General features: G+C 42.0%; 1 protein-coding gene across 2 annotated transcripts in view; it reads left to right on the top strand.

The window, feature by feature from the left end:
• The window catches only part of rundc3b (RUN domain containing 3b), a 92,613-nt gene that overhangs the window by 57,254 nt on the left and 9,924 nt on the right, over positions 1 to 25,435 (top strand). The window contains exons 4-9 of one of the 2 annotated variants that reach the window (XM_078416943.1): positions 4,269 to 4,354; positions 4,624 to 4,713; positions 6,438 to 6,518; positions 8,606 to 8,771; positions 14,282 to 14,439; positions 24,056 to 24,202. In XM_078416943.1, coding sequence (XP_078273069.1) covers positions 4,269 to 4,354; positions 4,624 to 4,713; positions 6,438 to 6,518; positions 8,606 to 8,771; positions 14,282 to 14,439; positions 24,056 to 24,202 — 728 coding nt within the window. The remainder of the gene's footprint in view (positions 1 to 4,268; positions 4,355 to 4,623; positions 4,714 to 6,437; positions 6,519 to 8,605; positions 8,772 to 14,281; positions 14,440 to 24,055; positions 24,203 to 25,435) is intronic. The other variant, XM_078416952.1, reaches the window with a different exon arrangement.

Raw genomic sequence — 25,435 nt, 5'->3', positions numbered from 1 at the left:
TTGTACTTTTACAATGCTCAAATTTTCTGTTTCCTTGGTTATCTTTTGTACATTCATATAAATGAATTAATCAAATAGCCAAATACTTCAACAGGACACCTCATTACACAATATTGTTTGCCTATTTCTACACTGTGAATGTATAGCATATCAGTTTTATGGCACAGAAACAGGCCCTTTGGCCCAACCTGTCCATGCCAACCAAAGTGTCTTCCTCGGCTAGTCCCAGTTGCCTGCACTTGGGATATGTAAACCTTATCTTTCCATGTAACTGAACAAATGTCTTTTAATATGGTGATTGTACCTGGCTCTACAGCTTTCTCTGGCAGCTCATACCCAGTATACCTGAGTATAAAAGTTGGGAGGTCATGTTGCAGTTGTATAAGACGTTGGCGAGGCTGCATTTAGAGCATTGTGTTCAGTTCTGGGCACCATATTAAGGGAAAGATGGTGTCAAGCTGGAAATGGTACAGAGAAGATTTACAAGGATGTTGCCAGGGCTAGAGGGTCTGAGCTTTAGGGGGAGGCTGAGAAGGCTGAGACTCTATCCCTTGGAGTGCAGGAGGATGAGGGGGTGATCTTATCGAGGTGTATAAAATCATGAGAGGAATAGATCAGGTAGATGCACACAGTAAGTGAATCGAGGGCCAGAGGCCATAGGTTTAAGGTGAAGGGGAAAAAAATTAATAGAAATCTGAGGGGTAACTTTTTCACACAAAGGGTGGTGGGTGTATGGAACAAGTTGCCAGAGGAGGTAGTTGAGGCAGGGACTATACCAACATTTAAGAAACATTAAGACAGGTACATGGAAAGGACAGGTTTGGAGGGACATGAACCAAATGCGGGCAGGTGGGATGAGGATAGCTGGGACATGTTGGCCGGTGTGGGCAAGTTGGGCCAAAGGACCTGTTTCCACATTGTGTGACTCTATGACGCTATAATCCACCACCCTCTGTGTAGAAAAACTTGCATCTCAGGTTTCCTGTATATTTTTCCCTTCTCACCTTAAACCTCTTTTAAGGAAGTAATTTTCCTTCCCTAGGGAAATAACTCTGATAATTCATTTTATCCATGCGCCTCATGATTTTATAAACCTCCATAAGGTCTCCCCTCAGTCTCCTTCACTCCAGGGAAAGCAATCCCAGTCTATCCAGTTTCTCCTTATAACTCAACCTTCCAGTCCAGCAACATCCCTATGAATCTTTTCTGCGCCCTTGCTAGCTTAGTGACATCCTTCCTATACGTTGGCAACCAGACAGGTACATGGATAGGATGGGTTTGGAGGGATATGGGCCAAATGCAGGCAGGTGGGATTAGTGTAGGTGGGACATGTTGGTCGGTGTGGGCAAGTTGGGTCGAAGGGCATGTTCCCATGCTGCATGACTCTATGACAATATTCCTGAGTTTATAATTTCAGTCAAGATCAACTCCGTTAAATGGGTATGGTGAAACTAAAGTTAGTAACATCAAAAGGCTGGGTATGAGGTTCAGGGGCCAGTACTGGAACAGGTCATATGCAGTGGGATCCGACTTCTAACTCATCTATGAGCTCCAAATCATTCTGATTTTCATGTTGCAATGTTCTGGAATGAAGTTCAGTGATGAGGTTGTCCATAAGAAGAATGTTACCTAAGAAATGGTGACAAATGGTAACTATATGGAGGTCCAGTGTTACATGCATACACACTCAATCTCCCAGCTTTATCTCACGCCAGTTCTCAACCTCTCCGCTGTCTCTGATTTGTTCCGCTGCTTTGCCCGTGTTCAGTGTTAGATGACCAAAGGTTAACCTCCAAGGAAATACTGGGAAGACATGATCATTCTCCAACTTCCAAGTGACAAGTTCTTTTACACAGAGTGGTGGGTGGCTGGAACACGCTGCCAGGGGATGGGGTGGCGACAGATATGATAGTGGCATTTAAGAGGTTTTTGGATAGGCACATGGATATGGAGGGTGGTGGATCATGTGCAGGCTGGGGAGATGAGTTAAACTTGGCATCATGATTGGCACAGACATTGTGGGCTGTAGGGCCTGTTCCAGCACTACTGTTCTATGTTTATGCACATGTTTATGTTCAATGTCCACGTGGTCACAGGAAACCATGCAAACTCTACACAGACACCACCCAAGGTCAGGATTGAACCCGGGTCTCTGACGCTGAGGTAGCAGCTCTATCTGCTGCACCACTGTGCTGCCCGCTGCACACAATGCTGAAGAAGATTTCCAGTTTATCTGTAGCTGGAAACCCTCATCAAGGCGATCTTCTTTTTAAGCTCAACATGGCGATTTGAACAGTCTCCTCCTGTCTTTCATTATCCAGGTATATCCAAACCTCCACTGTCCCCAACTTCTTTCACCAGTCACTTGCTCTTTGGCCTAGAATGCGCTGACTTAATACAATTGCTGGTCACACCTGGTCACCTGGTCACACCTCAGTATTGATGTGGATAGAGAACTGGTTGGCAGACAGGAAGCAAAGAGTAGGAATAAACGGGTCCTTTTCAGAATGGCAGGCAGTGACTAGTGGGGTACCGCAAGGCTCAGTGCTGGGACCCCAGCTATTTACAATATATATTAATGATTTGGACGAGGGAATTGAATGCAACATCTCCAAGTTTGCGGATGAAACGAAGCTTGGGGGCAGTGTTAGCTGTGAGGAGGATGCTAGGAGGCTGCAACGTGACTTGGATAGGTTAGGTGAGTGGGCAAATGCTTGGCAGATGCAGTATAATGTGGATAAATGTGAGGTTATCCACTTTGGTGGCAAGAACAGGAAAGTAGACTATTATCTGAATGGTGGCCGAATAGGAGAAGGGGAGATGCAACGAGACCTGGGTGTTGTGGTAGACCAGTCATTGAAAGTAGGCATGCAGGTGCAGCAGGCAGTGAAGAAAGCGAATGGTATGTTGGCATTCATAGCGAGGAGATTTGAGTATAGGAGCAGGTAGGTTCTGCTGCAGTTGTACAGGGCATTGGTGAGACCACACCTGGAGTATTGCGTACAGTTTTGGTCTCCTAATCTGAGGAAAGACATTCTTGCCATAGAGGGAGTACAGAGAAGGTTCACCAGATTGATTCCTGGGATGGCAGGACTTTCATATGAAGAAAGACTGGATAGACTCGGCTTGTACTCGCTGGAATTTAGAAGATTGAGGGGGAATCTTATAGAAACTTACAAAATTCTTAAGGGGTTGGACATAGATGCAGGAAGATTGTTCCCGATGTTGGGGAAGTCCAGAACAAGGGGTCACAGTTTAAGGATAAGGGGGAAGTCTTTTAGGACCGAGATGAGAACGTTTTTTTTCACACAGAGTGGTGAATCTGTGAAATTCTCTGCTACAGAAGGTAGTTGAGGCCAGTTCATTGGCTATATTTAAGAGGGAGTTAGATGTGGCCCTTGTGGCTAAAGGGATCAGGGGGTATGGAGAGAAGGCAGGTACGGGATACTGAGTTGGATGATCAGCCATGATCATATTGAATGGCGGTGCAGGCTCGAAGGGCCGAATGGCCTACTCCTGCACCTATTTTCTCTGTTTCTATGTAAAAAAATCTTATGCTTGGTTCTGAGGCCTCCATAACATCACCCTTCCATGTTAATGCTTGGAATCATTCAAAATCTTTGCACCTCATCCTGACCTCTTGGATATCTCCAATTCATATCACTTCAGCACTGCCTGCAGTCTCTTTATCTGCGACTTCCTCCCTAAACCAGCCTTCTATAAAAAATATTTTTAAAGATGATCCACAAAACACAGCCCCTCGACTAAGCTTTTGCTCATCTATCCCAATAACCTCTTATGGATTTTGGTATCATGTTTATTTTGGTGTTGATCCTGCAGAGCATAATGGCCTGTTTGTTAGGTCATACACCCTGTGCAAATGGGAGTTTGTTGTAAATATTTAGCAAGTGCATGCACTTTGCTCCAGTTGCTGCAGGTTGATGAAATTTGCATTCAAATGCAATCTCAATTTCTGCCTGAGCACCCATTTGCCATCACAGAAAATGGCAAATGACACTCCTTACCACACGTTGTGAGAAACCACAAAGAATGTCATGAGGGGCATATTTTTACAGATGCAGTTATACGATTTGCCAACAAGCCATAGGAACTGTTTGAATATTTATATAAAACAGCAGCTCATTTGAATGAGACTTGCCTCGTCACCATATGCCGCTGTCAGCACAGTAAAAGGGGGTTTGGTGTAGCTGTTTGTCTAATGCATTTTAATACAGTGATGCTTTTGTTCTGGTCTTGTAACTTGACAGGGCAGAGCATGGATCCGAGTAGCACTCATGGAGAAGCGTCTGTCCGAGTACATCTCCACTTCTCTAAGGGACATCAAAACAACCAGGTCATAACAAATTATTCAATTCTTGTGACTCAATTCAATAGCATAAGCGAATGAGATTAAACTTACCATTGTAGTTTTGGGGGAAAAAAAACAGTGTGTTAGCAATAGATTTTGCCTCATGAACTAGAGTTTGATTTGCTCAACGAAAATACTGTTCATTGACCAACATGTTTAAGTTAACAAAAAGCCTGATTGAGACTATGATAAGTCATCTGTTCCACCAGTATATTTGAAGCCCTAATTCATTTTTGTTCTTATTTCTCTTGCAGGAGATATTATGAGGATGGGGCCATTGTGCTGGGGGAAGAAGCAAATATGCTTTCTGGAATGTTGCTTGGACTCAATGCTATTGACTTCAGGTCAGTGATCCACTTATTTGAACTCTGATCAAATTCATTAAAGTATATGTACATATTATTCGATTAGGACAATTATAACCTAACAGGTGAGATAGACACACATTATTATGCTAATCACATACTCTTTATGAGAAATTTAAAGCTATTAAATAAATTGAAAAACAACCCAGATCCTTGGGAATCTGAGTGAAAAGCATTTTTCCCCATCCTCTCTATTCCTTAATTACTTTAAGTTTATATCTTCTGATTTTTGATCTTCCAATTATGTGAAATAGATCTTCCCTCTTTCCTTTGTCTAGGAATAAATAATTTTAATCTCCTCAATTAAGTCTCCACTCAGTTGCCTATGTCCCAAAGCCTATCCAATCTTTCCTTGCACCAAACATTTTCCAGCCCTCACAGCATCCTTGTAAGTCTCCTTAACGATTTCTCCAATGTAATTGCATCTTTCTTCTGATGTGGTGTCTGGAAATGTACATTTACTCAAGATTGGCCTCGCATGCAGATACATTTTCAGATTTCCCACATCTGTATTTTTTGTTTTATTTACCTGATGACTGTCAGAAGAAGGGTCTCAACCCAAAATGTTGCCTATACATGTCCTCCAGAGATGCTGCCTGACCCGAGTTACTCCAGCATTTTGTGTCCTTTTGTACATTAACCAGCATCTACAGTTCTTTGCTTCTATATTACTCTATCCTGCGACAGGTTGATAGTTCAGCACAATGGCCTTGTTCATCTTAGTCCTTGTCCAGCTCAGTTTACTCATTTACTCTTTCGTTTCATTTTTGGTTCCTGTGATTGACTACAGTAAAACAATTGTATGTGTTTTTGACTTTGATGTTCTTTAGACTACTCTTGGATTCTGCATTGCTCAGGCTTTCCCTTTCTTGAAACTATATGGATCTACAAAGGTCCCTACTTTAAAATCTCCTTTTAAAACAGCTGTCAAGGCATTCATCATTGGAAAGGGGAAAATATTGCATGTCTTGGTGGGCATAAAGGTGAATGAATCCGCAGGACCTGATATGATGCATCTGGATAAAAAGACAGAGCTTGAGTAACTCAGCAGGTCAGGCAACATCTTTGGAGAACCTGAGAACATTTTGGATTGGAACCCTTCAAACTGATTGCAATAGGGGCTGAGGGAGAATCTGAAGTTCCACAGCAGACAATGGGCAGAAATGTTCTAATCACAGAAGTGCCAAATGACTGGGGGGGGGGGCAGCAAACAAAATACCTTGAATAAACCAGGTAATTATGGCGAGCGAGTCTAAAATCTGTGATGGGGAAATTATTGGGGGAAAAAAAAGAGAGACAGGCTTAATCAAGCATTTCATGGTGGTTGGAATCTGGAGCCCATCTCCTGAGAAGATACTGGATACAAGTACTCTCTCAAAATTTAAGTTGTATTTAGATGAGAATTTGAAACTCCAAGGCATAGAAGCTATGGTTGAGTGCTGGAAAATGGGATTAGTATACATAGGTATTTGATGGCCAGCACAAATACAGTGTATCCAAAGAGCCTATTCCCATTCTGTCCAATCCTATAGGGCACCTACTTCAGTGGTAAGTTTAAGTGCAAAATTTATAGCGCATGTATTTCAGCATACAGAAATAAATTATTTACATGAATGCCAAGAATTAATTATTGAAAAGTTGTATGAGTTGTGGTATGTTGAATAACTGGATCAAAAGAAGGAAATAAATGATTTATCTTTCAGCTTCTGTTTAAAGGGTGAAAGTTTGGATGGCAATTGTCCTGCTGTTATTGACTATACCCCATATCTGAAGTTCACACAAAGGTAAATTCATATGATTTTTGTGTAGTTTTCTCCTTTATGAAAATAGTGCCATGAAAAGATATGTTTAACATTGGCTTTACTAAAATCCTCAATCTCAGTTTATTCATGTTACAATATTACATAATTTGTCCTAGGGGTGGGTGAGGGGAGGGGGAATAAAAGTCCATACAAAATAATATTTGAGTTTTTGCTTTCAGACTATAAGCTGTTGTTTCCTTGGAAATTACAAGCAATATCTGAGAAAATTCCTCAATAATCCTGGATAGCTGCCTACTGGGACAGGATGTGCATAAAGCCACCTGTGGGTATTTCTACCGATTATAGGGTTCCTGACCTGATATGTGGCAAGCATATTTTTCGAGATACAGAGTGGAAATGGGCCATTCGGCCCACTGAGTCCACTCCGACCAACGATACCTATACACTAGTTCTATCCTACAGATTAGAGACAATTTACAGAGGCCAATTAACCTGCATGTCTTTGGAAAGTAGGAGGAAACTGGAGCCCCTGGAGAAAACCCACGCGGTCACAGGGAGAATGTACAAACTCCGTACAGACACCACCTGTAGTCAGGATCGAACCTGGGTCTCTGGCGCTGTAAGGCAGCCAATTCTACCATTGTGCCATTCTGCTGCCCCAGATTTAGATGGACTTGGGTGAACTAATCTGCAATACACTTGCTTCAGCAGAGCCAGTGAGTGAGCTGAGCTGTTTTGAAGAACGCCCTTATGTAATGTCCCTAACATGTAATGTCCCTAACATCGTTATGTTAGAGAACAGATGTGTTGAATTTGACTCTGTCTAATCAACCTTGAGTTGTAGGAACTGATAAGCAATTGACAAAAACAAACAGGCCAGATATGCAAAATTAGGCATTTTAATCTTATTTGTGGTATCAACAATGTTTATAAAAACTAAGAAAGAGTAGGCCACTCAGCTGTGGAGAATGCTCCACCATTCAATTCGATCAGGGCAACTCTCCATTTTAACTCTGATTACACTAATATTTGCTCTCTGTACTCAACTTGCTAAATTTAAAGAAAACTAATTCTCTTCAAATCCCTGGTTTATTTGATCTCTACAAATATGAAACACCCTTTGAATTTGTCCATACTGCTGCCGACCTGCATCCTCTCTAAAACAGCACCTAGGTCTGTTCCCATTACCTCTAAATCTATTGTTGTCTATTGTTGTCAAACCCGCGTCTCTGGTGCTGTAAGGCAGCAACTCTACCACTGCGCAACTGTGTCGCACACAGACTAGTTGAAAGCATTTGTTGTCGGCTGCCTTTGGTGCTGATTAGCATTCAGTTGACTCTGCTCATTTTAAACAAGCGTCTGGAAGGCATAATATAAGCACTGTCTTGGGTTACCACAAAATTGATGATATCAGTCTGGTTTGGCACTGGCCAGCTACAAAATCTTGCACAGTTCAAGTTCCCGTTCCAAGCTGCTTTTTTGGTAAACTCAGTTTATTAATGGTATTTCAATTCAGTGCTTCAATTCCAACTACTTTAAATTAATTAAAGTTCATGTTTCCTATTTGAACATTTTAAACTTGTAATGAAGTGGTGCAGTGCTAGAGTTGCTGCCTTACAATCACAGAAACCCGGATTCAATCCTGACTATGGGTGCTGTCTGTATTTGTATTTTCTCCCTATTTGATTTTGTATTGTATTTTCTCCCTATGACCGCATGGATTTATCCGGATGTTCCGGATTTCTCCCACATCCCAAAGATGTGCAGGTTTGTGTAGGATAGAACTAGTGCATGGGGTGATCGCTGGTCGGCACAGTCTCAGTGGGCCAATGGTCCTGTTTCCACACTGTTTCTCTAAACTAAAACTAAACTGAACCCACAATGACAGCCGTCCTGAAGTGCACCAACTATTTAAATTTGCTACATATAAACTCAGAGCTTCTCTGGTAATGTGCACTGCAGGTAATTTGATGCAGGAGTCAGACTGAAGAGTCCAAGTTTTTCCATTTTTCTCCCTTTCTTGTCTCAGCAGGCTGTTAGCTGCAGAATAAATTTATCTCTACCGTTTCAGCTAAATCTAATTCATGAAATGTCCTATTTCATCCAAGCTCTGAGAGTATTAGCAGTGATGAAGAGGAGTTACGGACTCTAGGAAGCGGTAGTGAAGGCAGCACGCCCGAGAATCTTGGCCCGCCTTTTATTACTGATGAGCACAGCTGGTACAACAAGTGCAAGCGAGTGGAGCAGAAATTCAGACTGGCATTGGAGCAGAAGGTAATTGCTACGGTTCATGCGATAAACAGCAGTGTTCAACAGTGGGGAGAAGACCACTGCTGAAGGTGCATTGACTTGAAACGTTAACCTTGATTCACTCTCCACACATAGAAACATAGAAAATAGGTGCAGGAGTAGGCCATTCGGCTCTTCGAGCCTGCACCGCCATTCAATATGATCATGGCTGATCATCCAGCTCAGTAACATGTACCTGCCTTCTCTCCATACCCCCTGATCCCTTTAGCCACAAGGGCCACATCTAACTCCCTCTTAAATATAGCCAATGAACTGGCCTCAACTACCTTCTGTGGCAGAGAATTCCACAGACTCGCCACTCTGTGTGAAGAAATGTTTTCTCATCTCGGTCCTAAAAGACTTCCCCCTTATCCTTAAGCTGTGACCCCTGGTTCTGGACTTCCCCAACATCGGGAACAATCTTCCCGCATCTAGCCTCTCCAACCCCTTAAGAATTTTATATGTTTCAATAAGATCCCCCCTCAGTCTTCTAAATTCCAGCGAGTATAAGCCTAGTCTATCCAGTCTTTCTTCATATGAAAGTCCTGCCATTCCAGGGATCAATCTGGTGACATGCTGCCTTGATGCTGCGTATTTGCAGCATTTCTGTTTTTGTTTCGTATTTGTAGCATCTGCAGTTCTGCTTTTAAATAATTTTCCATTTTATCATATACAGATGTCAAATGTTCCTGATCTGGTGGGTGGAGAGAGGTATAAGCATTTTCTTCCAGCTCGGTGATTGTACCATTGGTCATCTCAATTTTACTAGTCTCTATAACAAGGGTTCCCAACCAGGGGTAAATTTACCCCCAGGGCAAATTTCGCCTACCGAGGGGGTAATTTTGAACAAAATAAGTATTTTAGTAATTTTGAACAAAACAGTGTTTTAAAATGTCCCCTTTGTCGGTTATAGAGACCTGCCCCACTCTGACTTTGAGCTCTTAGAAACATAGAAAATAGGTGCTATTTGGCCCTTCGAGCCAGCACCGCAATTCATTGTGATCATGGCTGATCATTCACAATCAGTAACCCGTGCCTGCCTTCTCCTCATGTCCCTTGATTCCGCTGGCCCATAGAGCTCTATCTAACTCTCTTTTAAATTCATCCAGTAAATTGGCCTCTACTGCCTTCTGTGGCTAATTCCACAAATTCACAACTATCTGGATGAAAAAGTTTTTCTCATCTCAGTTTTAAATGGCCTGCCCTTTATTCTTAGACTGTGGCCCCTGGTTCTGGACTCCCCAACATTGGGAACATTTTTTTCTCTGAATCTAGCTTGTCCAGTCCTTTTTTAATGTTATATATTTCTATAAGATCCCCTCTCATCCTTCTAAATTCCAGTGAATACAAGCCCAGTTTTTCCAATCTTTCCTCGTATGACAGTCCCGCCATCCTGGGGATTAACCTCGTGAACCTACGCTGCAGTGCCTCAATAGTAAGGATGTTCTTCCTCAAATGTTGTAACTCAAACATTGTTATTCAATGTGCAAGGAGGCGTATTGTTCATGCTACCCTTGTGGAGGCTAAACACTAATACTTTGAAGTTATCTCATTCTCAGCAAGCCACATGACTCTATCATAAACATATTGCCATCACTTTCTTTGCTTTCCCCTTTCGGGATTTCCTGTGGTCTCTACGATGTAATTCCTCAACCCAGCATCTACCCCCTTCTAAAGATTCACAAAGAGGACTGCCGCAATGGACTCTATATTTCAGGACATTCATACCCTTGGAACATTGATCATGTAGTGTACACTCTTTCTTTTTTGTCCTATCCCATTCCAGATTATTCTCATCTAAACCTAAACTCTTGACCTATCCCCTAATTTATTTCATGAGACTTTCTACCACCAATGCCATGGACCTCTAACCTTACCACATCTCCATTCCTGAAGAACAGAGGCACAACCAGTCCCCATTATATTAAAAAAAACACAAGCTGTACTTTTCAAATACCTTTTTTAATAGCCGAAGGTGGTTCAGAGGGTTATTATAAACACGCGTTGACACACAAGCGATAGTTGGAAATCTAGGCCATATCTTCAAAAAGAAAGGCGCTCAAGATTATTTTATGTCAGAAAATCAAGCGAGAGGCTTGGGGTCTAGAAAATTGAAGACAAGACTATTGATGGTGGAATTTGGGGACGGTCAATAAGCCAGATTTGGAGGAAGGACTAGAGGTGAGATGGGAAGGGGCAGGAGCACTTTGAAATTTGGAGAAAAAAAAGATGAGGCTTGCATAAATGAGAATCAATATAGATCTACAAGCACAAGTATTGGTGAGAGAATAAGGGCTCAGTGCAAGGTAGAGTGTGGGAAACAGTGTTCAATGACTTGTGTTTGTGGAGGGTTAAATGATTCAGGGCAGACAGGATCAGTGGACTATTTGAATCTCCAGCTGAAAACATCATCAGGAGATGAACTAAAATGTGGGTGGATCCTGGCAATGGTGCTGTGGTGGGAATAGGTTGTTAATTGTAGCTCGGGTGTGATGTGCAAAGCTTGTCTCTGGGTTAAATACATTAATTGTGACCGGTCTTGTTCAGTTTCATATATCTGGGGTTGGTGATCACAAAATAACTTGGATTGACGGCAATGGCTTCAATTGATCCAATGTTTAAGTGGAGAAAGGTTCTGTGCCATTGAAGTGCTCTATTACATCGGACGCAATGGGCCTTCTTACTTCAGAAAAAAAGGGAAATTTCAAACCTTTTCTCTGAGTTCAGTCAGTATGATTGAGGGAGATGAGCTCATCATTAAATTTGTAGCACCACTTTTGTCCGATTGTAGCCTCTACATAAATCTACCAATAAGTGATTTGAGCAGTTGTTCATTGAAATGAAACAGAAGATGACATTTGATACAACCACTTCAGTTGTCCCTTTTTCACTCTCTTCCTCTTCCATTGTAGGGGACATTCTTGACTGATCGTCCTATTTCATGCATTCTTTAGTTTAGTTTAGAGATACAGTGCGGAAACAGGCCTGTTGGTCCACCGATCCCCGCATATTAACACTACCCTACACACACTAGGGACAATTTTACATTTATACTCAACCAATTAACTTACAAATCTGTACGCCTTTGGAGTGTGGAAGGAAACCGAAAATCTCGGAGAAAACCCACACAGTTTCGGAGAGAATGTACAAAGTCCGTACAGACAGCACCCATAGTCGGGATTGAACCCGCGTCTCTGGTGCTGAAAACGCTGCAAGGCAACAACTCTTCCGCTGCGCCACCATGCCGCCCTTCTGCTCTGAGGTATCTTGTCCTCTTCTGCCCATGAGGTCAAAAGCAAGTTACTGTTCCCAGCTCCATCTTGTATCTAATAAATCATGTAATGTTACATCTCACCACCCCTCCACATGCATGCACACACACACACACCTCCCATTTCAGATTATCCATTCATAGAGTCAACACAGAAATTGGTTCTTTGGCTTATCTTGTCCATGCCAACCATCAAGTACCCATCTATATTAATTTCATTTACCATCATTTGCTTTGCAGCCTAACATGCCTTGGTGATTCATGTGATGTCCAGTTGCTTTGTGAATGTTGTGATAGTACTTGTCTTCACCATCTTCAGGCAGAGAGTTCCAGATTGCATCCATCCTTTGGATTAAAATAAATCTTCTTCAAATCCCCTTTAAACCTTACTATGTAGTCTTTCTACGACTTACTTAATTGCTACCTGTTCGGTCTAATTTTGCTATCTACTCAGTCTATGTCGCTAATAATTCTGTTCAGCTCAGTCAAGTACCTCCTCTGATTCAACATACATAGCCATTGTTGAAACATTCCATGCCAGGCAATGCCCTGGTGAATCTCCTGCACATTGTCTAGTGTAATCACTGTTTTCCATAATTTGATGACCAGATCTGTACACAACTGTGGCTGAACCAGTGTTTTATAAAGTTTTACCAAGAGTTTCCAACATTCAGCTTCCTGGGTAAAAGAAGGCAAACATCCCATATGCCTTCACTATCCTATCTACTTCTGCTGTCACCTTTAAGGATCTTTGGATTTGTGTACCAAAATCCCTTTGTTTCTCAGTACTCTTTAACTAGTCATCCAAAACTCGTATGAAATCTTGCCCCAATCAGCCAAGCCTAGATTCGCTCTGATTTAGCTGGTTAAAATCAGCACTTCCCTGTTTGACTTTATTTTTATCTATGCCTAAGAGTTCCTGATTGAAGAAATTGGTGTTTCCTAAAGCTTATTAATGATTGCGGGTTAGAAGGGAGGTTATGATTCAGCTCTTTCTTGGTTTCTCTTCCTCCTGCAGCTTGATAATAGCTCCATTACATTTGATGAATCAGCTAAGGCTAATTTCAGCAACGAATTCAGAGGGGGTTTGGGATTGGTGGTATCATAGAGTTATACAATCGTACAGCACAGAAACTAGCCCTTCAGATTGCCACATTCATGCTAACCTTTTTGCCCATTATCAACATTAAATCGCATTAGGCCTGTTTGCTTCTATTGCTCGCCTATTTAAATGGCAGTCTAAATTTCTCTTAAATACAAGTATGTAAGAACATACAAGGAATTTGATTTGCCATACAGTCATACCAAAAAGACATACCAAAAAGACACATAACTACATAAAAATTAACAATTTTCAGGCTCCTGCACCTTCTTCACGATGGCAGGGGTGAAATGAGTGTGTGACCAGGATGGTGTGGGTCTCTGATGATGCTGGCTGCCTTTTTGAGGCAGCGACTCTGATAAATCCCTTCGATGATGGGGAGGTCAGAGCCGATGATGGACTGGGCAGTGTTCGCAACTTTTTGCAGTCTTTTCCGTTCCTGGGCGTACAATTTGCCAAATCAGGCCATGATGCAACCAGTCAATATGCTCTCTACTGTACACCTGTAGAAGTTCAAGAGAATCCTCTCTGACATACCGAATCTCCGTAATCTTCTCGGGCTTTATTTTTAATTGCATCAGTGTGCTGGGTCCAGGAAAGATCTTCGGAAATATGCACGCCCAGGAATTTAAAGTTTTTGACTCTCTCCACCATCGTCCTGTTGATATAAATGGGATTGTGGGTCCTCATCCTTCCTCTTCCAAAGTCCACAATCAGTTCATTGTTTTTTCTGATATTGAGAGCCAGGTTGTTGTGCTGGCACCATTTGGTCAATCGGTCGATCTCACTTCTATACTCTGACTCATCCAAATTTGTAAATACAGCTTGGCTCACTTACAAGTTGGTTTCCATTATTGAGAGAGGACGTATTTGTAGCACCTTAAGAAGTTGGATGTGCTGTGCCAGTTTTTTGGTGAAGTTTGCTATATATCAGTATCATACCAAACCAATCACACTCCAAATTTAGCAGTTTTGAGGATGTGTGTTGTCTAAATTAATATTTTCTTTACCGACAGATTGGAAAATAAACAATTGGACAGCTTGATCTGACGCTGTGAGGGTGATCTGTATTTGCGTTACTTAAAAAACAAGCATTGTGATTTATCTTTGATTACTTTCCAGGGCTATTTGGAAGAGTTGGTACGTTTGCGAGAAGCCCAGCTTGCGGAGTCAGTAACTCAAAACAAAATTGTCCTGCAGAGAATGGAGGAGTTGGACCTGAACCACAAACTGGAGAAAGAGCAACTGGAGTTTATCATCCTTGAGCTGCAGGATCAGCTGTGAGCATCCTAATTGTGCACCGGTGAAGCCTATTTATTAAGCTGATCACATTGAAGCATTATAACCATTGCTGCATTTTATTCATGCAGCAGTTATTGAATCTCAGAAGACAGACAGTGCAGAGAAAAGATGGCTTACAGCTAGAATTGGGGATTTTGTTAAGCTTCGAACAATACTCAGCAGATCCGGCTGTGGAGAGAAAAACGGTTAATGATTAAGGTTGATGATCTTTCATTGGAACTGAAATATTAACTGTATAGATGCCACCTGACCAATTGCATAAAGCCAGCATTCTTTGGTTTAGGTTTATTATTGTCATGTGTACCGAGGTACAGTAAAAACCTGGTTTTGCATGCAGTCCAAACAGATTAGATATAGTATCCATACTATACAATCAAGTCAAACTCCAGTACAATAGAGAGAACAAAGGGGAAGATACAGATTGCAGAATATAATTCTCAGCATTGCCGCACATAGTTCCATAGACAAAGTCTAATGTCCAGAATGGGGTAGAGATGAATCGAACAGTACCCTCGCTTATTGAAGGACTGTTCGGAAGCCTAATAATAGAGGGAAAGAAGCTGTTCCTGAGTCTGGTGGTGCACGCTTTCAAGCTTCTGTACCTTCTGACGGATGGGATCAGGGAGAAGAAAGAATGACCAGAGTGGGGCAGCTTTTCTGAGGCAGTGTGAAGTGTAGATGGAGTTAATGATGGGAAGTCTGGTCTGTGTGATGGACTGGGTTAGATCTACAGCTCTGCAATATTTTTTTGTGGTCTTGGGCAGAGCTGTTCCCAAACTAAGCTGTGATGCAACCCAACAGTATGTTTTCTACGGTACATCTGTAGATGTTAGCAAGAGTCAATGCAGACATGCCGTGTTTACTCCGGTCCCCTTAGGGAGTAGAAGCATTAATGTGCCCTCATGGCATCAATTGATCTATGACAAATCGTTGGTAATATTAACACCAAGAAACTTGAAGCTCTCAACCATTTCCACTTCAGCACCATTGATGCTGATTGGAGCATATAGCCCACCATGCTTTCTAAAGTCAATAACCAGCTCCTTTGTCTTGTTGACATGGAGGGAGAGGTTATTGTCCTGGCACTATGTTACTAAGATCTCTATCTCCTTCTTGTACTCTATCTTTCATTGTTTGTGATCCTAGGTCCAGGAGTTTGGAGATGAATTTGATTTAGATTTCTTCCTCCCTGTTTTCCAGCAATATCAGTTTTTGTATCACCAGTGCAGGCAGATTTAAGAGGGTTGGAGATATCTGAAGTGCAGGCACTTTGGAAGTGGATGTGGAGTTTAAGAGCAACAGTTAAGGGAATGAAAAATATAATTTCAGGATTCTCTAAATAATTTAGAAGACGGACAAATGAATATCTCTAAACAATATAGTTAAAAGGCAAATTTATAATTGATCTTGAGACAAAGAATAGATTTACAAATTGATTAGCGGGAGAAACTTAGAATAATTTAAAATATAATTAAATAAAGCATTAGATAACGGGAAGGGATGGTGTCTCAGATTGTTTTTGGATAGATTGATTTAGTTCTGCTGAATGGTTTTCCTTGGTCAGAACATGTAATCTTCTTTATATAAGAACAAAGTTGCACGTCACAATGACTTGGGAATAAATTGCCAGATCTTGATTATTAAAGATTGCAGCAGGATGTTGATCAGTTGGGCAGGTGGGTTGAGGAATGTTTGATGGAATTTAATATTTGTGAGGTGTTGCATTTTGGGAAGTCTAACATGGGCAGGACCTGCACAGTGAATGGTAGGGCTCCGGGGAGTGTTGTAGAGCAGAAAGATCACCAAGAGGCTAGCAATATGTCAAGATAAATATTGTACTTCCAAAAGGTGGGGTGACATACTTAGTTAAGGAAGGCACAGGAGCATTGCTGACTCAAGATAATGAAATTCGGTTTGGGTTGAAATCATGAATTAGAGGGTACAACCAGTTTGAACAAACTTGGATTATTTTCTCTGGAGCATTGGAAGTTGAGGGGAGTCCTGATAGAAGTATATAAAATTAGAAGAGGCGTCGACAGGCTAGGTAGTCAGAACCTTTTCCAGGGTGGAAATGTCGAAGACTAGAGTCAAGTCAAGTCAAGTCAATTTTATTTGTATAGCACATTTAAAAACAACCCACGTTGACCAAAGTGCTGTACATCTGATTAGGTACTAAGGAAAAAAAAAGAAACATACAGTAGCACGCAAACAGTTCACAGCGCCTCCTCAATGAGCCTCAAACGCTAGGGAGTAGAAATAGGTTTTGAGCCTGGACTTAAAGGAGTCGATGGAGGGGGCAGTTCTGATGGGGAGAGGGATGCTGTTCCACAGTCTAGGAGCTGCAACCGCAAAAGCGCGGTCACCCCTGAGCTTAAGCCTAGACCGCGGGATAGTGAGTAGCCCCAAGTCGGCCGACCTGAGGGACCTAGAGTTAGAGAGGGGGGTTAGAAGATTTTTGATGTGGGGGGGGGGGGGGAATGTCCATTTAGGGCTTTATACGTGAATAGGAGGAGCTTGAAGTTGATTCTGTACCGTACAGGGAGCCAGTGGAGAGAGGCCAGAATCGGGGTGATGTGGTCCCTGTTACGGGTACCCGTCAGGAGTCTCGCTGCGGCGTTTTGGACCAGTTGCAGGCGGGACAGGGAAGATTGGCTGATCCCAGTGTATAGGGAGTTGCAGTAGTCTAGGCGGGAGGAAATGAAAGCGTGAATGATTTTTTCTGTGTCGTCGAATTGGAGGAAAGGTTTGATTTTAGCAATGGTTCGAAGTTGGAAGAAGCTGGCTTTTACCACAGCGTTGACTTGCTTATCAAATTTTAATGCAGAGTCAAATATCATGCCGAGGTTTTTGACATGCGGTTTGACTAGGCAGGATAGACTTCCAAGATTGCCTGTTATCGATTTGATGGAGTCGGGGGGGGCGAATAGGATGACCTCAGACTTGCTCTCATTTAATTGGAGGAAGTTCTGTGCCATCCAACATTTTATGTCCTCAAGGCAGTGTAAGAGGCTGTTTAAATTTGACTGGTTGTTGGGTTTCAGGGGGAGGTAAAGCTGAGTGTCATCGGCATAGCAGTGGAAAGAAATGCCGTGCCTTTGAATGATTTGGCCAAGGGGGAGCATGTATAGAGAGAAGAGAATGGGGCCTAGGATGGAGCCTTGTGGAACTCCGCAGGAGAGGCTAGCTGGAGCAGAGGAATAACTGCCTATGTTGATGGCAAAACTCCTATCTTTGAGGTACGAAGCGAACCAGCTCAGGGCAGTGCCATCAATGCCAACCGCGTACCGGAGACGGTCAATAAGGATGGTGTGGTCCACTGTATCGAACGCTGCGCTGAGGTCGAGAAGGAGCAGGATTGCACAGTCGCCGGTGTCGATGGCGAGAAGCAGGTCGTTGTGTACCTTCAACAAGGCAGACTCTGTGCTGTGGTGGGCTCTGAAACCTGACTGGAAACTTTCCAGGATGGTGTATTGGTGCAGGTAGGGCACTAATTGGTTTAGAAATGCCTTTTCAAGGACTTTTGCCAGGAATGGCAGTTTGGAAATGGATCTGTAGTTGCTAGGCAAGGTGGGGTCTAGGTTAGGTTTTTTCAGTAGGGGCTGGACCACCGCGTGCTTGAAACTGGTTGGAACAGTGCCAGTGGCCAGAGAACTGTTGATAATAGAGAGGATGCTGGGACTGGCTATTGCAATGACATCCTTCAGAAGGGCAGTGGGGGCAGGATCAAGGGGGCAGGTTGCAGGTTTCATAGCGGAGACAAGCTTTGCAAGGGAGGATAGAGTGACGGGTTGGAAGCAGTCCAATTTAGATGAACAGACTAGTGAGACAGCTAGGTCACGGGTGGGAGGGGAAATGTTCATTCTAATGTTCTCAACTTTGTTGGTGAAAAATTTAGCGAATTCTTCGCACTTAGCAGGGGACCCAACTAAGCTGGTACTGGGGGCGGGACATATGACAGAGGTCATATAGCTTTAAGACGAGAGGGACAAGGATTAAAGGAGATGTATGAGTCAAATGTTTTACACCGAGAGTGGTGGGTACCTGGAACATGCTGCCAGGGGTGGTGGTGGAAGCAGATACGATAATGGCATTGATGAGGTTGTTGGACTGGCACACGGATCGGGAGGGATATGGATCATGGGCAAGCAGATGAGGTTAGTTTAACTTGCCGTCATGTTCGGCATGGACATCATGACAACACTCCTGTGTTGTACTGGTCTATGTTCTTTCCTCTGGCATATCATGGCCTGTCTCAGGAGGTTGGCAGGCAGATGCAAGATTTGCAGTGTTAGTATATTAATTTACTGACATACTGTGGAAATGTCCTGTTGCTACATATATTGATTTGTCATCACTGTTTCTTGTGAAGATGGGCATTATAATGGCACCTATACAGGAAAGAACGATCAGAATGCAGTGTGCATTGTACCAGTTACATCCACTTCTCCAGCAGTGTGACAGCTAACTTTCAGTCTTTGGAATTGTTTTTTTTCTGCATGGAACTGATGAGGCTGGATGTTGCACTTTCAAAATATTCACAGTGATAACTGAGCAAAAAGAAGATTCTGTGATATGATGGTAGAAATTGCTTTATCTGACTCACTGAAGATTGAAGCATGACATTCAGTACAAAGCAATTATATCTATTTTCTGCAACCCCTTTTCGTACTTAGGATTTTTAAAAGTGTGTTCAATTAAGTCTGATGTATGAGTGTACATGTTGGAGAGGTCTGCCAGCTACTCGTTTTGAAATGTATAATTTTGATCTGTACTGATGGGAAGAAGCCATGACAACGGAAAGAAAAAAAGGCATACACAATAAATTCCCTGAGTGTTATTATAGAAAGAAATACTCTTCATATTATACTCGTCTTGTATGAAGTGGATACAGATACCCACACTTATAATTTCCTTAATTAAAATTCTGGTTTAAAGCATCCATTTATGAAATCCCTGTAATCTCTCCCCTTTGCAAAGGGTTAATTTTGTAATTTTGAATATTGCAGTTTTCTCAAAAGCAAGTGTTAGCATCCCAGGAGAAGCCGAGGTTTTCAGTTTTATGTTTAATTAGTCAGTCATCAACTTGTTTAAGTATTGGTGTGAATGAACTGGTACTTATTAATGTTGCATGTGTGAGGGAGGAATGGCTAAATGATGTGAGTTGTCAAAATGCATGCAATTGGATATTTTAATTATCGTCTAAGGAAATTTATTCAATGGTACTTTCAATGGTTCAAATTGGGATTCAAACACTAAATGTGTCATTTAGTCATAGAGCTGCATAGCGTGGAAACGGGCCTTTGGACTCACTATGTCCATGTCAACCAAGCTGGCATATTGGGCTCGTCCCATTTGCCTGCATTTGGCCCGGAGCCTTCTAAAACCTTCCTGTCCACTAATCTTTCCAAATATCTATTGACAGTCATATTGTATCCACTTCTGTACCTTCCTCTGGCAGCTCGTTCCAGATATGAACTATCCTCTGAATAGAAAGGTGGGCCCTGACATCCCTCTTAAATCTTTCCCCTCTAACATTAAGGCCATGTCCCCTTGTTTTTGAATCCTTTACCCTGGGGGGGGGGGGGGGGGGGGAAGACGGTGAGCATTCACATTATCCATGCTCCAGTGTCAGACTTTAGGTTTTCTGAATTTCATGTCTCTAGTATTCTCAAATGCAAAGGGAGGTCTTGAAGGACAGAAAAGCAAATGTAGCAGGTGTGCAGGTAAGATGGCCATTTTTGATGACGAGCTCAGAAAATTCCATTTGATAGCTGCCTCTTGAAAACCTGTGTTGCAGTAACCTTAATTGCTGGACCAGCAGCAGTGAGATTCTATGTCCTTGAATCATAAATGCGAGCTGAAATCCCATTATGGTAATGGGGAATTTAAATAAATCTGCTCATCTGGCAATTGAACCCATCAATTCTGAAAATTTGTTTTCTAGACCCAGTTTGGACTTTTGCATGATTCCAGATGTCACACTGGTTGAATCTTAACTCCATCCTTAGTTTAGGAATAATTAGAGGTGGACAATTAATGCTAGTGTTGACATTGATGTCAATGTTCTATGGAAAAGTAAATAAATAAAATCTAATGCTTTTAAGCATGCCAAATAAATTGTTTTGAAGGATTAAAGGTTTGAAGATGAGAGTGGAAAGATTTAATAGGAACCCAAGGGGCGACTTATTTGCACAGAGGGTGGTGGGTATATGGAACGAGCTGCCAGAGGAGGTAGTTGTGGCATGTACTATAACAACATTTAAAAGGACAGGTACATGGATAGGAAAGATTTAGAGGGATATGGGCCAAATGCAGGCAGGTGGGACTAATGTAGATGGGGCATCTTGGTCAGCGAGGGCAAGTAGGGCCAAAGTGCTGTAGGTAGTTGGATGCTGTATGGGAAGAGAGATGCAATCCTGTTTGTGAAAATGTGGACATTAATAAGCTGGCTCCAGGTATTGTTTGATGAATAAGGTTAGCTATTTTGTGGAACTATCGCAGCACAGAGTCGGCCATGCAAGAGCTGTTTGGTTAGTCTGAGCCATGAACTTGTAATTCATTTCTGAAAAATCACCTCTGCATTCTACCAATACATCATGCCACATCGGCTTAGCCAATTCCTGGACCCTTCTTCGTTGTGAGTGAATAAATATGTGGTTTTGCTTTTTAAGGACAGAATCACAAAATGAATATAGTATAGAAAGAGATTATTTGACCCATCAAGTTGGCTTCGTGTACATCAATCTAACTAATCGCACTCTGCTGCCCATTCCTCATAATCTTGCAAATTATTTCTCTTCAGAAACTTAGCCACTTTACGTTTTACTCTTTCAAATACAATCTGCCTGCACTACCACCACTGATAGTTCACTCCAGACATTTTCTGCATTAAAACTATTATCTTTGTGCCACTTTTGGTTATTTTGTCATTTACTCTATTCTATGCCACCAGGTTCGTAATCTTTCTGTCATTGATTATGCTTTCACTCTTTTCACAGCTTTCAGGATTTTAAACATCTCTGATACGATCTCCTTGCAACTCTGCTGTTCCAACTTCTGTGATCTAACCTCATAATTAAAGTTTATTATCCCTGAAATCATTTCAGTACATATTCTCCTCTCTCAATATTCTCTGCATCTTATGTAGACCTTTTTAATACCACAAAGTTGTGCATTTTGTCCTTGAAGAAGAAAGTGACGTGTTTCCTCAGTTTTACACGAAGTTTTCAGCCCAATTATTGTTCTGATCAATGTGATTGTACTTTAGTTTAGTACAAACACATTGTACTAGAGTACAAACTTTAGTTTAGTTTTAGAGATACAACGTGGAAACAGGCCCTTCAGCTAAACAACAATCCCCATACACGAGCATTATCCTACACACTAGGGACAATTTACAATTTTTACCAAAGCCAATTAACCTACAAACCTCCACCTCCAGTTTAAATTCCATTTGGAATATTTTGGAGGACCAAGAACCAAGAAACCTGTACGTCTTTGGTGTGTTGGGGGAAACCGGAGCACCCGGGGAAAACCCACACGTTCACGGGTAAATGTACAAACTCCGTACAGATAGCACCCATAGTCAGAATCGAACCCAGGTCTTTGGTGCTGCAAGGCAGCATCTCTACCACTGTGCCACCGGGTCATCTGGATAATGCGCTTATTTTTCCTGCCGAAAAGCACATTTCCACACATTAAAACTCCTTTTGTCAGAGATTTATCTGATCACAAACTACTAACATCCCTTTGTAACTCTGTATGCCCTCATCACAACCTGATGGATGTTTCTTTTTTTTGTTTTGTGTTGGTTTGTGATTGTGTGTGTAATTGCTTATTTTTATTGCTCTTATTGTTGGACTGTGGGTAACTTATTTTTGTCCAAAAGACTTGTTTTTTTTGGATGACAATAAAGGTGATTCTGATTCTGATTCTGATTATTCTGATTCTGATACAACCTATTAATAATAAGGGGTAGGCCATTTAGGACTGAGATGAGGAAAAACTTTTTCACCCAGAGAGTTGTGAATCTGTGGAATTCTCTGCCACAGAAGGCAGTGGAGGCCAATTCACTGGATGTTTTCAAGAGAGATTTAGCTCTTAGGGCTAACGGACTCAAGGAATATGGGGAAAAAGCAGGAACGGGATACTGATTTTGGATGATCAGCCATGATCATATTGAATGGCTGTGCTGGCTCGAAGGGCCAAATGGGCTACTCCTGTACCTATTTTCTATGTTACCTCTCGACCAATCTTTGTGTCATCAACAAACTTAGCAACCCTGGCTTTGGTGCCCTCATCAATCTCAATAAATTGTAAAACGTTGAGATCCCTGCACTGATCCTGGTGGCACAACATTTATTGCATCATGCCCATCAGATGGAGTTCCATTGATGCCAACGCTGCGTGTCTTGTCAGCCAGGCAATCTTCACTCGATGCTAATGACATTTTGCACACTAATCCCTTGTGTGGCACCTTGTCAAAGGCTTTTTGAAAGTCCAGATACACCACATCCACTGGCTCTCCCTTATCCATTCTACTTGTTGTATCCTCAAAATTCCAAAAGATTAGTCACGCATGATTTCCCCTTTATACATTCATGCTAACTTTGACCAATCTTGTCACTGCTTTCCAAATGCGCTGCTATTGCATCTGTAATAATCAACTCAAGCATCTTCCCCACTACCGATGTCGGGCTAACTGGTCAAAAATTCCCTGTTTTCTCTCTCCCTCCTTTCTTAAAAAGTGCGGTTACATTAGCTACCCTCCAGTCCACAGGAACTAATCCCGAGTCTATAGAACATTGGAAAATGATCACCAATGCATCTATGATTTCTCGGGCCACCTCCTTGAGTACTCTGGGATGCAGACCATCAGGCCCTAAAGATTTATCTGCTTTCAGTCCCAACAGTTTACCCAACACCATTTCCTGATAATGTGGATTCCCTTCAGTTCCTCCCTCCCATTAGATCCTCGGTCCCCTAGTATTTCTGGGAGATTGTTTGTATCTTCCTCGGTGAAGACAGAACCAAAGAACTTGTTTACCTGGTCAGCCATTTCCTTGTTTCCCCGTATAATTTCACCTGCTTTTGACTGTAAAGGCACCTACATTTGTCTTCACTAATCTGTTCCTCATCACATATCTATAGATGCCTCTTCACATATCTATAGATTCCTCTTCACTTAACTAAGATAAAATAAAATGAGGGTGCTAAGTTAATTGGACATCGTAACACTTATCTGGGATAATTTACAATCTGGAGGGAGTTTACGGGAATGTGGGAAAAACATAATGTGATTGGTATAGGATTGTTGCGAGTGAAAGTGGACTCTGAGGTGAAGAGTTTGTTTCCATGCTGTCTGATTATAAACCCAGTTATTTGACTGTTTCAATGTATTGATGCAGCAATGTTAATGGATATTATCGGTCTGTGTAAAACCATGCACGTATCTTTTTTCCTCATTTAGGCACAGAAGTGGTATTACTAAATATAACACCATAGAATTGTATAATGGGCGCTACTCGTCGCTGGGCATAACAATTGGCGGACTGGTTTTGTTACTAAAATCACACTGCACACCTTTTCTTACAGAGCAGTTTTAAAACATAATGATTTGAGATCACGACAAGAATTAACAGCACACCTTACGAATCAGTGGCCTTCCCCGGGAGCATTGGATGCAGACGCTGTTGCTTTAGATACACTTCTGTACAGAAAGCAGTGTGGACAGTGGGATGAGTAGGTTCACATTTCAATTATTTTCAAAGTTATGGTTGTCCTATAATACCAGGTTATAATTTATCCATCAATCTGTCTTGTGAGTACTTGAATCGCCAGGGCATAAGTTCCAGAGCAGGGGCTGGTGAGTGGTATGAGTATAGATGGGTTCATGGACATGGTGGGCCAAAGGGCCTTTTTTGGGCTGTACGACTCTTATCCTGGTTAACTTGAGTTTTTATTTGTTATTAATGTTGGAAAGGTGAGCAGAGGGATTATTTTTTTATATAGATTTTTCAGGAGTGCCTATGAAAAAAACTGCAGATGCTGATTAAAATCGAAGATAGACCCAAAATGCTGGAGTAACTCAGTGGGTCAGGCAGCATCTCGGGAAAGAAGGAATGGGTGACAGTTTGGGTCGAAACCCTTCTTCAGTCTGAAGAAGGGTCTTGACCCAAAACGTCACCCATTCCTTCTCTCCCGAGATGCTGCCTGACCCGCAGAGTTACTACAGCATTTTGTGTCTACTTTCAGGAGTGATTTTGGGTGAGAAAGTCTTTTTCTCCCAGGTCAGCAATGCCATGTACTGGAGGACACAAGATGAGAGGGAGCAAGTTTAAAATAGATTTGAGAGGCAAGTTTCTTTTTAGAGTAGTAGATACATGGAATACGCTGCCAAGAAAGGTGGAAGAAGCAGACATGACAGCAACACTTAACAGGCATTTAGACAGGCACACGAACAGGCAAGAAATGGAAATATAATCTATATGCAAGCAAATAGGATTAGAAACATAGAAACATGGAAAATAGGAGCAGGAGGCCATTTGGCCCTTTGAGCCAGCACCGCCATTCATTGTGATCATGGCTGATCATCCACAATCAATAACCCGTGCCTGCCTTCTCCCCATATCCCTTGATTCCGCTAGCCCCTAGAGCTCTGTCTAACTCTCTTATAAGTTCATCCAGTGAATTGGCCTCTACTGCCTTCAGTGGCAGAGAATTCCACAATTTCACAACCCTCTGGGTGAAAGTGTTTTCTCATCTCAGTTTTAAATGGCCTCCCTTTTATTCTTAGACTGGTCCCTGGTTCTGGTCTCCCCCAACATTGGGAACATTTTTCCTGCATCTAGCTTGTCCAATCCTTTTATAATTTTACAAGTTTCTATAAGATCCCCTCTCATCCTTCTAAATTCCAGTGAATACAAGCCCAGTCTTTCCAATCTTTCCTCATTTGACAGTCCTGCCATCTCGGGG

The sequence above is a fragment of the Rhinoraja longicauda genome, chromosome 2 (assembly GCF_053455715.1).
Source record: "Rhinoraja longicauda isolate Sanriku21f chromosome 2, sRhiLon1.1, whole genome shotgun sequence".
In the NCBI taxonomy this organism is placed as follows: Eukaryota; Metazoa; Chordata; class Chondrichthyes; order Rajiformes; family Arhynchobatidae; genus Rhinoraja; species Rhinoraja longicauda.
The sequence above is the reverse complement of the archived record's forward strand: the minus strand, read 5'-3'. Positions and strand labels throughout refer to the sequence as shown.